Source organism: Scyliorhinus torazame, chromosome 9 (genome assembly GCF_047496885.1).
Source record: "Scyliorhinus torazame isolate Kashiwa2021f chromosome 9, sScyTor2.1, whole genome shotgun sequence".
NCBI classification, from domain to species: domain Eukaryota; kingdom Metazoa; phylum Chordata; class Chondrichthyes; order Carcharhiniformes; family Scyliorhinidae; genus Scyliorhinus; species Scyliorhinus torazame.
This window is the reverse complement of record NC_092715.1, coordinates 63,357,508-63,371,204: the sequence shown is the minus strand read 5'-3', so window position 1 is coordinate 63,371,204 and position 13,697 is coordinate 63,357,508. Positions and strand designations below refer to the sequence as shown.

Sequence of the window (13,697 nt, the reverse complement as noted above, 5' to 3'; positions counted from 1 at the left end):
CGAATTTTACCCTCTCCAATTTAATAAGCCCCGCCATATCGTTGATCCAGGTTTCCACGTTTGGGGGCCTTGCATCCTTCCACTGAAGAAGAATCCTTCGCCGGGCTACCAGGGACGCAAAGGCCAGAATACCGGCCTCTTTCGCCTCCTGCACTCCCGGCTCCCCTGCAACACCAAATATTGCGAACCCCCAGCCCGGCTTGACCCTGGATCTTACCACCCCCGACACCGTCCTCGCTACGCCCTTCCAAAATTCCTCCAGCGCTGGGAATGCCCAGAACATATGGGTGTGATTTGCTGGGCTCCCTGAGCACCTAACACACCTGTCCTCACCCCCAAAGAACCGGCTCATCCTTGTCTCCTCCTCCTCCTGCATCACCTGGTAAGTTTCCGAGATCTTCCCCACTCCCACCCACCCCCCACGAGAGCACCCTGTCCTGTACTGTGCGTGGCAGCAGCCGTGGGAATTCCACCACTTGCGTACTGGCAAACGCCCTTACCTGTAAATATCTAAAGGTGTTCCCCGGGGGGGGGAGCACATACTTCTCCTCGAGCTCACCCAGGCTCGCGAACTTCCCGTCCACAAACAGGTCCCCCAACCTTCTTATCCCTGCCCTGTGCCACCGCGAAAACCCTCCATCTATTCTCCCTGAGACAAACTGGCGGTTCCCCCGCATTGGGGTCCACCTCCTTGGAGGGAGCGGCAGCGGCGCCGTTGCCAGCACCTCCAGACTCGTACCCTCACAAGACGCCGTCTCCAGCCTCTTCCATGCAGCCGTCTCCCCCTCCATCACCCACTTGCGCACCATCGCCGCATTGGCCGCCCAGTAGTACACACAGAGGTTGGGCAGTGCCAGCCAACCCACCCCCCATCCCTACTCCACTCCAAGAACATCCTTTTCACCCTCGGAGTCCCTCGTGCCCAGACAAACCCCGTTATGCTCCTGTTGACCCGCCTAAAGAAGGCCTTCGGGATAAACATGGGGAGGCACTGAAACAGGAACAAAAACCATGGGAGCACCGTCATTTTAACTGACTGCACTCTACCCGCCAGGGACAGCCGCAAAGCGTCCCACCTCTTGAACTCCTCCATTTGCTCCACCAGCCTCGTGAAATTAAGTCTATTCAGGGCCCCCCAGCTCCTGGCCTCCTGGACCCCCAAATGCCTGAAGCTCCTCTCCGCCCTTTTTAGTGGGAGCTCGCCAATCCCCCTCTCCTGGTCCCCTTGGTGAACCACGAACAACTCGCTCTTCCCCATGTTGAGCTTGTACCCTGAGAAATCCCCGAACTCCCTGAGGATCCTCATTACCTCCGGCATTCCCAACACCGGGTCCACCACAATAGCAGCAAGTCGTCTGCATAGAGCCACACCCTATGCTCCTCCCCACCCCGCACCAACCCCCTCCAGTTCCTCGACTCCCTCAGTGCCATAGCCAGGGGTTCAATCGCCAGTGCGAAGAGCAGGGGGGACAGGGGACACCCCTGCCTCGTCCCTCGATGCAACCAAAAGTACTCAGACCTCCTCTTGCTCAGGGCCACACTCGCCATCGGGACCTCGTACAACAGCCTAACCCACCCGACAAACCCCTCCCCAAACACGAACCTCTTCAGCACCTCCCACAAGTACCCCCACTCTACCCTATCGAAGGCCTTCTCAGCATCCATCGCCACCACTATCTCCGCCTCCCCCTCCCTCGCCGTCATCATAATAACGTTCAGGAGCCTCCGCACATTCGCGTTCAACTGCCTCCCCTTCACGAACCCCGTCTGGTCTTCGTGGATCGCCTGCGGCACACAATCCTCAATTCTCGTGGCTAAGACCTTCGCCAGCACCTTGGCATCTACATTTAATAACGAAATCGGCCTGTAAGATCCACACTGCAGGGGATCCTTGTCCAACTTCAGGATCAAGGAGATCAGTGTCCGGGACATCGTCGGGGGCAGAACCCCCCCCCCCCCCCTTGCCTCATTGAAATTCCTAACTAGCAACGGGCCCAACAGGTCCACATATTTCTTGTAGAATTCGATCGGGAAACCATCCAGCCCCGGTGCCTTCCCCACCTGCATGCTCCCTACCCCTTTGGCCAGCTCCTCCAACCCAATCGAGGCCCCCAATCCCGCCACCAGTCCCTCCTCCACTTTCGGAAACCTCAATTGGTCCAGAAAGCGGCCCATCCCTCCCTCCTCCAGTGGGGGCTCGGACCGATACAATTCCTCATAAAAGTCCCTGAAGACCACATTGATGCCATCCCCACTCCGCACCACACTCCCTCCCCGATCCTTAACTCCCCCGATCTCCCTAGCTGCGTCCCGCTTCCGAAGCTGATGCGCCAGCATCCGACTTGCCTTTTCCCCATACTCGTAAATCGCCCCCTGGGTCTTCCTCCACTGCACCTCCGCCTTCCTGGTGGTCAACAGGTCGAATTCGGCCTGGAGGCTGCGCCTCTTCCTCCACAATCCTTCCTCAGGCACCTCTGCATACCTCCTGTCTACCCTCACCATCTCCCCCACCAGCCTCTCCCTCTCCCTCTGCTCTCTCCTCTCCTTGTGGGCCCTAATGGAGATCAGCTCTCCCCTAACCACCGCCTTCAGTGCCTCCCATACCATCCCCACTCGGACCTCCCCGCTATCGTTGGCCTCCAGGTACCTCTCTATGCTTCCTCGGACCCGCTCACTCACCTCCTCGTCCGCCAACAGCCCCACCTCCAAGCGCCACAACGGGCGCTGGTCCCTCTCCTCCCCCAGCTCTAGGTCTACCCAATGCGGGGCGTGATCCGAAATGGCTATCGCCGAGTAGTCTGTATGCTCTACTCTCGCTATCAGCGCCCTACTCATAATTAAAAAGTCAATCCGGGAATAAGCCTCATGAACGTGCGAGAAGAATAAAAATTCCCCAGCCCCCAGCCTTGCAAATCTCCAAGGGTCCACCCCTCCCATCTGGTCCATAAACCTCCTCAGCACCTTAGCCGCCGCCGGCTTCCTACCCGTCCTCGACCTGGAGCGATCCAGTGCCGGATCCAACACCGTGTTAAAGTCCCCCCCCATTATCAGGCCCCCCACTTCCAAGTCCGGGATCCAACCCAACATGTACCACATAAAACCCGCATCGTCCCAGTTCAGGGCATACACATTGACCAGCACCACCCTCTCCCCTAGCAGCTTACCACTTACCATTACGTACCTGCCACCATTGTCTGTCACAATGCTCGACGCCTCGAACGACACCCTCTTTCCCACCAAGATTGCCACCCCCCGATTTTTGGCATCCAGCCCCGAATGAAACACCTGACCTGCCCACCCCTTCCTCAATCTTACCTGGTCTGCCACCTTCAGGTGTGTCTCCTGGAGCATGACCACATCCGTCTTCAGCCCCTTCAGGTGCGCGAACACCCGGGCCCGCTTGACCGGCCCGTTCAGTGCCCTTACATTCAAGGTTAGCAGCCGGATCAGGGGGCTACCCGCCCCCCCCCCCCCCCCCCCCCCCCCCCCCCGAATAGCCATAACCCCTCCTTGGCCAGCCACGCGCCCGCACCCCATGCCGGCCCGTTCCCCACGGCAGCAGACCCCCGTCCCAACCCCCTCTATCGCTCCAGCTCCCCCTTAACCATAGCAGCAGCAACCCGGTTCGCCTCTTAATTCTTGACCAACCACCCTGCAAGCCAATGTGTAAGAGCCCTGGCTAAACAAGCAGTATTGAGCTTAACATGGGCCTGTGCAGTTGGACTGCCATAGCTGGTTTAATATCCGCACTTAAGAATGAGCCTCTAAACTCGAGTGCACCAATGTGCACCTTAACTCTATGGATGTAAGTAGGCAGGGAAAGTGAGTTTTGTCTTGTACAACTAACTGCAACCTGCACTTACTCAGAAACACAGCTAACCTTTATGGAGGGTGGGATTTCATGCCAATCGGATGCCTGGCTGACTTGAAAAATCTCCTGCCTTCCTTAGACTTACATAGAAATCCTGCTCAGATGAATTACAGGGGACAGAAGATTGAGTTGGGGAATAGACAAAATAAATTGAGGCTAATCGTCTTCAAAGAACAGCAAATGAGAGGTAATGTTAGAAAGATCTATCAGAGTTTAATTTTTAATAGGAAGGTAAATGCAGGGAAACTGCTTCAAACGAAACCATAAGAAGGCAAAGGGACAGGGGTTCATCTAATTTTGGACTTGCATTGCTCCATGATTGGGCAACACATGGATAGTAGAGACAAGCCGTAGAATTATGTCCAAATACTGGAGGGGCGCAATGGTAGTAGCCATGCTCCGGATGTGATACCAAATAAGGCAACACTTCGGCTGAACCGAAATGTCCACTGTGGCCCCCATCTGCAACAACCACAGGTTCACTCCTACAAAAATGGATGCCACCTTCAAAAGGTGGAGACAGGATAAGGGGACATTGACGGTTAGGGACATGTAGATGAATGATAGAGTAACGACCCTGGGGAAACTCAGAGTGGTTCCAGTTACCAAGAGATCATGACCTGAGATACATTCAGGTCAAAACTTTCCTCCGCAAGGCGAGAACGACATACCCCTAGATACCAGGATATTCGTTAATAGAAGAGCTGCTGGACTAGACCCACCTAGGAAGGGGAACAGTGCGGACATGTACGGGCAACTGTTGGAGGAGGTACACTCCCCCCTGGACGAGACAAGGAAAAAACGGGAGGATGAACTAGGCATAGAGATAGGGGGAGGAGTCTGGATGGAAGCACTACACAGAGCGGACTTCACCTCCACATGCACATGCTGAGCCTAATGCAGCTAAAGGTGGTACACAAAGTGCACCTCACCAGAACCCGAATGAATGGGTTCTACCCGGAGGTGTAGGACAATTGCGAATGGTACCAGGTGACACGGACGAGCCACGTGACAGAGAGGAAAAGGAAAGGGGGGAGGGAAGGGGATCAGGGTGGGGAGGAAGGGGGCAAAGGTACCGGAAAAAGAGCGCAGGGGACAAAGCCGCAGGGGCCTGGTCTGAGGGTATGCTAAGGCCCAAAGCAAACTGTGAATAGATAATTGTAAATGGTTTGGGGAATGTAAAATATATATGCCAACAAAAGGGGGGGACGGGACACAGCCACAGTTGTAATGAAGACACTTGCTTGTTGGTGTTTTTTGGCGTGGCTTTATAATTTGTAATTTATGATTTTTGGATATAAAATATGAAAATTCAATTTTTAAAAAAAGATCCTGAGAGAAATTCATAGAGGCGGGATTCTCTCAGCCCGGGGCCGGGCCGGAGAATCCTCGCGACTGGGCCACGCTGCCCCGACGCCGGATCGCGATTCTCCGCAGAGCAGAGAATCGGCACCATTGGCGCCGGCGTGGTTGGCGCGGTGGCGGTCGCGGACCGCTCTACGCGGCCGGCCCGCCGATTCTCGGCCCGAGATGGGCCGAGTGGCCATCGTGAAAACGCTGAGTCCCGCCGGCACTGTCCACACCTGCTCGCAGCCGGCGGGAACTCTGCGTGGAAGGGTCGGGTGGCGGCCTGGGTCGGGTCGGGTGGGGGGGGGGGGGGGGGGGGGGGCTCCGACCCCGGGGGGGCCTCCGATGCGGACTGGCCCGCGATCGGGGCCCACCAATCGGCGGGCCGGGCTCTCAGTTCCCTGGCCTCTTTTCTTTCGCGCCGGCCCCTGTGGCCCTACGCCATGTTGCGTCGGGGCCGGCGCGTTGAAGGAGGCCACAGCACATGTGCGCGATGGCGCCACTGCGCATACGTGGATCCCGCGGCGCCCAGTTCGCGCCGGGATCGGCAGCTGGAATGGCGTGAACCGCTCCAGCGCCGTGCTGGCCCCCTTTAGGGGCCAGAATTACTCCTGGCAGCGGCCCGCGTTTACGACGGCGTTTACGATGGCGTGGGATGGGAGAATCCCACCCAGGACCTCTACAGTGCAGAAGGAGGCCATTTGATGTATCGAGTCTGCACCGATCCTTTGAAAGACCACCAACTTAGGCTCAATCCCCAGCCCTATTCCTGCAACCACACCCTAAGGGGCAATTTAGCATGGCCCATCCTCTAACCTGCACATCCTTTGACTATGGGAGTAAACCGGAGCACCCGAAGGAAAACCCACGCAGCCACTGGGAGAACGTGCAAACTCCACACACACAGCCACCTGAATTTGGGATCGAACCCGGGTCCCTGGTGCAGCGAGACACCAGTGCTAGCCAGCGTGCAGCACTAAATTGATTTGTGTTCCTTCAATCCTCATTCAGGTAAATGGACATCACAATTTGGCACCACTTTAATGATATCCAATGAAATTAGAAATACGGCTGGTGTGTTAAATGGGTGTCAACTGGTATGTAATAGGTACCCTCATGAGCTTTGAGTTACGACATATACACAAACCAATTGGGCAGAGTGGAGGGAGTATCACATTGTATTAAACCTGTGCTGTTCCAGCACTGACATAGTGTAGGTATGCATTCCACATGAACTGCACAACCCTGTGACATTTTTAAAACCTTAAAAGTCTGTTTTCTCCCCAGTCCATTTGAAGTCTGTGTTTTGCCCTGTTAATTAGGGGTGCCAACATTCCAGAATTGGCCTGGAGTCTCCAGGAATTGAAAATCAATCTCCAGGATACTGCTTTGTGCATTCCTGAAGAAAGATTATCGGGGTATTTAACAATGATTGTTTTCATTTCCATTTTCCCGGAACATTTTCTTTACCAGATGTAGAAATATTGAAAATGGGCGATAAGGCGGTGTGGCTGATAGTCAAGCTGACGATTAAGCATCATCCAATTTGGGAAATGAGTCTTTTTGCTTTCCAATTGGTGTAGGAAGGCAGTCCGCACAAGGATGGATGCGTTGGAGACTAATGGTTGGAGTGTGGCAGCAAATCATGTGATGATACCTCCAGAAATATATTGAATCTCAGTTGGCAACACTTTTGGTGATTGTTTTTCCTCTGATAGCTGCTGACATCTCTGAACACCAGGTGACCATTTAATGAAAGCAAATAGCCTCGAAAGGGTATTTATAAATTTCCCATTCCACATCTGAGCTTTTATATTGTGAGGAGCTGTGGCAACAGATGGGGTCACTTCTGCATTGTTCAAAATTTGAATTCCAATTTAGCTGGCTGCAAACATTGTGCAGGCAAATTCCATCAATAAACATCAAGACAACCAGAGGCAATGGTTGCCAACAGGGAGTTGTACTGGATTGCCAAGTATCAAAACAATGGCAGTTACACAAAATTAAAAATGCTTGCTAATAGGGGAACATTCCGAAAGCAAGTAATTTGAATAAGCTCGCTTTCGTAAATTGAGTCACTTTTACAAATAATTCAGCTGAGCTGTTAAAGCAAAAATGATAATCAATACAAAATGGATGCCAGCGAGTTAGCTGCTAACTGTTTTGCAACCATCCTTTCTGTTTTGTTTTAGGCCATTGCTCTATCTTGGTTTAAAAATCTTTACGCAGTTTGGAGCATGCGAATTTTTAAACTGTTCAAAAAAGACTCTAAGATCATGGCTGCAGATCATCGAGACCAATTATCATGCATCGAATTCATATCACAATTCAACACACGCAGCTGATGTATTGCACGCCACAGCGTATTTCCTGCGAAAGGACCGAGTCAAGGTAACTCTTTATACTTACTGATCAAATACATTGGGATCCTAGAATTTTGTTACAATGGACTACAATGGAACATAGAAATATTTTGATTTCATTTCTTTTTTAAAAAAATATGTTGATTAAAAAATGTTCAGAATAAACACAATCATTCAAAACAATTAACCAATTTTACACAATAAAAGAACAAGACTAACAAGCAAATGCACAAATTAACTTAACCTCCTAACAGTTGATGGTGATTAGCTCCTCAAAAGAGGAAATGAATGGCTGCCATCTTAGGCAGAATCCTTACACCGATCCTCTCATGGTCTACTTAACCTTCTCTAAATGTAAGAAGGGCATGAGGTCACACAACTGATGTGTTGGGTGTTCTGGATCACAAACAGGTCACCAACACTGGAAGTGGTGCAACTCTATTTTATTATAAGGTTAACTATATTAACATACTTGAACTGTGGGTAAATGCAATACCAGCTTTAACTGTTGACCCTTGCCTAGTCCTAACCAGGTGATGCACTCAGCACATGGTGAATGTCTGTGTTGCAGGCTGTGAGCTCTGTGCTCCGAGCTGGCTGCTACTAGAATGAGCGGGAACTCTCCTGTCCCCTGTCGTTATAGTGCGTGTGCTCTCACTGGTGATTGGCTGCGGTGTTGTGTATGCTGATTGGTCCCACTGCATGTCCATCAGTGTGTGTGTGTGTGTGTCTGCACCATAATATACTGGTGTATATCATGACACCCACCTCACTCCGGAGTCAGCTATTTTCACCAAGAGAGATTGCCCAACAGATACATAACAGATACAGCAACCAGGCCCACCCAAGATAGCCGCCAAACCAAATCACAAGACTAAACAGAGAAAAATCTGCAGCACCATCAGCACTGACCCATTAGCTAACTCTTAGGTTAATAGGGAGGCTCGCAACTTGAGTGAAGTGAAGAAAAACAGTTACAAACAACAAAACACTAAAACCATTAGGCTCCAACAGGGAACTATACATTTTCATATCAGAACATAACCCCATATGAAACTAAACCCTAAATCTAAGCCCAAACAGAAAAAGCTCAACCCCAACAAGTACAGGAAAATGCAAAAATAAACATGGAAATCCAATTCAATATACCCGTCCCCAACACCCAAAAATGTAATCATACCACGCCCAACTTGCGCTTCTTAACAAAGGAGTCCACCTCTCTTGGCACATCAAATAAATAGTCCTGTCCCTGGGTACAGCCCACCAAATCAGATCTCACTTTTGTACAGAGTGGCCTGGGCTTTGTTAAACGCAGCCCGCTTCTTTGCCAGCTCAGCTCCTACGTCTTGGTAAAACCTAATGGCATTGCCTTCCCATTTGAAGTCAAGGTACTCCCTCTCCCATCTCAGAACCTGCTCTTTCTCTTTGAAGCTATGGAACTTCACTACTACTACGCATGGTGGAGCCTCAGGACAAGGCAAGTGTCGGAGTGCACGGTGGACTCGGTCCAACTCAGGAGGTGAATCCAAACCACCATCTTCCTGAACATCTCAGCAAAATACTCTGTGGGCATTGGGCCTTCCATCCCCTCTGGCAGCCCCACAATTCGAATGTTTTGCCTCCTGGACCAATTCTCTAAATCATTTACCTTGGCCTTCAGCGATTTATTTGCTTCAGCCACCAGTGACATCTCCGCTTCTCGTGGGACAATGTGTCTAGAAAGGGCCACTTCCATATCTTTTATCGTGGCTCCATGGGCTTTCACTGTTTGTTGGTCTTCTCCAGAGCCACTAGGCTGGGGGCCAAGGCCTCCTCGGCCATTAGTGGAGCGGCCGAAGGTCCAGAGGCTGCCTCCACTATTTTTATCTGCCGAAAAGCTCTCAGAGGCCTCCAATTCTGTCGACGAACGTCTACTGTCTGCCTTTTTTCTCCTGACCTTTCTCTGGACATTTCACCTATATAGGATCTTTATCCCATTAATTGTGAGGGTTTCCAAAGGAAAATACCCCTGAAACTGAGAGGAAAGGGGCAAAAAGTGCAATATACTAGTGGGAACTGCCTCGTGCACGTCTTCCTTCTACATTTTGCCACCATAAATCCATTTTGATTTCATTTCTACAATGTGCAATCAAGACTTATTTGAATGACTCCCTTCCTGCATTTTTATATTTCTTTGGATGGTCTAATTCAGCATAATTGCTGATTATTTTGACTTTTGGATGCTCTAATTCAGCATAATAATTGCTGATTATTTAGACTTTTGGATGGTCTAATTCAGCATAATAATTGCTGATCATTTTGACTTTGGCTACACTAAATCAACAAAGTTTCAACTAATGAGCCAATGGGTTATGGTAAGGTGGTGCGGAGGTAGCTGGAAGACAGATGGAGGCAGTGGCATATTGTGACTGGACTAGTAATCCAGGGACCCAGAGTCAGGCTCTGGGGACCCAGGTTCAAATCTCGCTATGGCAGATGGTGAAATTTGCATTCAGTTTAAAAAAGAAATCAGGAATTAAAAGTCCAAAAATGCCCATTAAACCATTGGCAATTGTTGTAAAAACCCCATCTGGTTCAATAATGTCCTTAAGGGAAGGAAATCTGTCGCCCTTACCTGGTCTGCCCTGCATGTGACTCCAGACCGAAATGTGGTTGACCCTTGGGCAAAAAATGCCAGCCCAGCTAGTGACGCCCACATCCCATGAACAAATAAAAAAAATTACCTTCAGAGCAGAAATCAGTGTCGTGAGACAAGGAGGACATGGGAGGAGTCAAAGGACACAGGAGCATCATATAGCATGGGGAGCAAGCTGATGGCTCAATGCCTAGTGAAGTTTGATTTACCTTCATTTACCTATAAATCAGAATTGTATTTTCAATCAAAAGAATATTTCATTTGTTAGCAGCATTGTTCTCTTGGCCAGAGATAATTTATTTGCCGTCAATTTAAGATTGGTGAACTAGAAATTCATTTTCTTCCATTTTTGGACACTGGTGCTGCTATTTGCCAGCTTCCCACGCCTGATCCCATTGGGGCAGGCACATTTGGTGCTGTCTCTTCACTTGCCTGGCCGTAGGGTTCGGCTGAGTGCCCCCATGTTACATGTCTGCAGGAAAGCTCAAGAGGGGACCATGCATTGTGTGTGGCTTGTACATGTTCCAGCAGGCCTGTACCACTCAAAAGTAGCCTGTCTGTCTAGAAGGGGAGCTAACTCCATATAAGGAAGTTGTTTTGACTGCCGGTAGTGCAATGAGAAGCTGCAAAAAACATGAATTTGAGGGGAGCCAAGGGGCCCTCTAGGGACACCTGCCTCAACAGCAGAGTCTAATCTGGAGAAAATGGCAGCAATACCACAAGAAGGTCAAGAACCTCATGCAGCTGGTCAAAATCAGTGATTGCATCTTTAAAGGGCATCCCACACCCATCAAACCGCCAACTTCTCAAGCTGTTTACTGCACCAAAGCTACATTACTGCCATCAGCAGTCCCCAGCAATCAGAATTCAGGCCCATCATTAAGATGCTTCCTCTCACCATCATGTATACACCTTCCAGTGTTGTGAACCTCACACCCACTTCTCGCAGCATCCACGCAGCTTTGGAGAGCACATTACCCATGCAAAGTGCAATACAATCACTGACATTTTTCCCTTCCATTTATGGGCAAGGTAACGCACAACCATAGGGAGTGGAGTGGAACCAAGAGAAGGAAGGTACACCTGCATCACCTGAGACCTCTGCAGGAGATCATATTCCACATCATGGGCTGACTGCGAAAAAGCCCAGGGCATCTGGCCGCATTGTGAACACTGATGATGACAGTACGTTATACCCCTTTTCAGCTCATGGCTCACCCTCAATGTGCTACCTGGTGGAAAGGGCAAGCAGCAGTGACCTGGACTTCTTGCTTCCCACTGTATCCCCATAACCCCACCCCCAATCCTGCTCTGCTGATTTATTTTGCTGTCAAACACTGAATGGCTGCCTCCTGGCCAGCTCCATCAGCCTCAGGAGGAGGAGAGGAGCAGCACCATAACTCCGATGAAGAGACAGCATCACCTGACCTGACACTAACAACCAGCATTAAGATATTTCCCCAATCGAAACTTGAGAAGGTAGTTTAGTGTTGTGATCTCTGCATAGAACATAGAACAATACAGCGCAGTACAGGCCCTTCGGCCCACGATGTTGCACCGAAACAAAAGCCATCTAACCTACACTATGCCATTATCATCCATATGTTTATCCAATAAACTTTTAAATGCCCTCAATGTTGGCGAGTTCACTACTGTAACAGGTAGGGCATTCCACGGCCTCACTACTCTTTGCGTAAAGAACCTACCTCTGACCTCTGTCCTATATCTATTACCCCTCAGTTTAAAGTTATGTCCCCTCGTGCCAGCCATTTCCATCCGCGGGAGAAGGCTCTCACTGTCCACCCTATCCAACCCCCTGATCATTTTGTATGCCTCTATTAAGTCTCCTCTTAACCTTCTTCTCTCTAACGAAAATAACCTCAAGTCCATCAGCCTTTCCTCATAAGATTTTCCCTCCATACCAGGCAACATCCTGGTAAATCTCCTCTGCACCCGTTCCAAAGCTTCCACGTCCTTCCTATAATGAGGTGACCAGAACTGTACGCAATACTCCAAATGCGGCCGTACCAGAGTTTTGTACAGCTGCAACATGACCTCATGACTCCGGAACTCAATCCCTCTACCAATAAAGGCCTTCTTCACAACCCTATCAACCTGGGTGGCAACTTTCAGGGATCTATGTACATGGACACCGAGATCCCTCTGCTCATCCACACTTCCAAGAACTTTACCATTAGCCAAATATTCTGCATTCTTGTTATTCCTTCCAAAGTGAATTACCTCACACTTCTCTACATTAAACTCCATTTGCCACCTCTCAGCCCAGCTCTGCAGCTTATCTATATCCCTCTGTAACCTGCTACATCCTTCCACACTATCGACAACACCACCGACTTTAGTATCGTCTGAAATTTACTCACCCACCCTTCTGCGCCTTCCTCTCGGTCATTGATAAAAATGACAAACAGCAACGGCCCCAGAACAGATCCTTGTGGTACTCCACTTGTGACTGTACTCCACTCTGAACATTTCCCATCAACCACCACCCTCTGTCTTCTTTCAGCTAGCCAATTTCTGATCCACAATTTCTGATCCACATGCATGTGGTAAGTCATCAGGCACTAGTGGCTACAACCAGGCCAGGGGGAAGTTAATTTATGTGAGGTTGCACAGAAGTTCTTCTTTCTTTTTTTAATAAATTTAGAGTACCCAATTCATTATTTTCCAATTAAGGGGCAATTTAGCGTGGCCAATTCACCTGCCCTGCACATCTTTGGGTTGTGGAGGTGAAACCCACACAGACACGGGAAGAGGGTGCAAACTCCACACAGTCACCCGAGGTCAGAACGCATCTGGGACCCTGGCACTGTGAGACAGCAGTGCGAACCACTGTGCCACCATGCTCAGATTGTGGAGGTACCCATCAATTCCCAACATCATGTACGGCTCAGGGGAAAAACTGTAATTTAAAGTGGAATCACATCACAAAGGTATGCAGGTTGTCGAAAAAGAAGACTTCATCAGTTCGACGAATGGAGATGCCTCTCCCGGAGAGTGAGGTGTGAATTGTGTATAGCATTATTGATGGTAAAGGTCATTCTCAGTTGAGATTGTGAGCACCTCAGTTCACTTTTCATTGCTGTCAGTGTGAAATTGAGTGACAAATTCTACCATTTTTCTTTTGCAACTTTTTCTCCCTCCTGCGCCAGATTCTCTACAAGCTTGCAATGACTCGTTTCTAGCAGTTCTGGGAACAATAACAGTGCTAACACCCTAGACAGGTTCATATTCAATGTAACCAAAACCTGTTCAAACTAGAAGACCCCACTGGAGCACACAAAATGCACCCATGACAGACTCTACACGATGGTAGTCTTCCTTATTTATCAGATTTGGGTAAATCAAAGACTAAGGGGTACTGTCATGTTTCTTGCATCAGTATGTCAGTTCCACCAGGATTGCAAAATATGAGATGGTTGCAGCTTGCAACCTGTGCCAAAGTGCCACAGGAGTTGAAACG

General features: G+C 49.8%; 1 protein-coding gene across 3 annotated transcripts in view; it reads left to right on the top strand.

Moving 5' to 3' along the window:
• pde8b (phosphodiesterase 8B) overlaps positions 1–13,697 on the top strand; it is a 642,529-nt gene that overhangs the window by 612,861 nt on the left and 15,971 nt on the right. For all 3 annotated transcript variants that reach the window (XM_072516021.1, XM_072516020.1, XM_072516019.1), the window contains exon 18: positions 7,411–7,609. In XM_072516021.1, the coding sequence (XP_072372122.1) occupies positions 7,411–7,609 (199 nt within the window). The remainder of the gene's footprint in view (positions 1–7,410; positions 7,610–13,697) is intronic.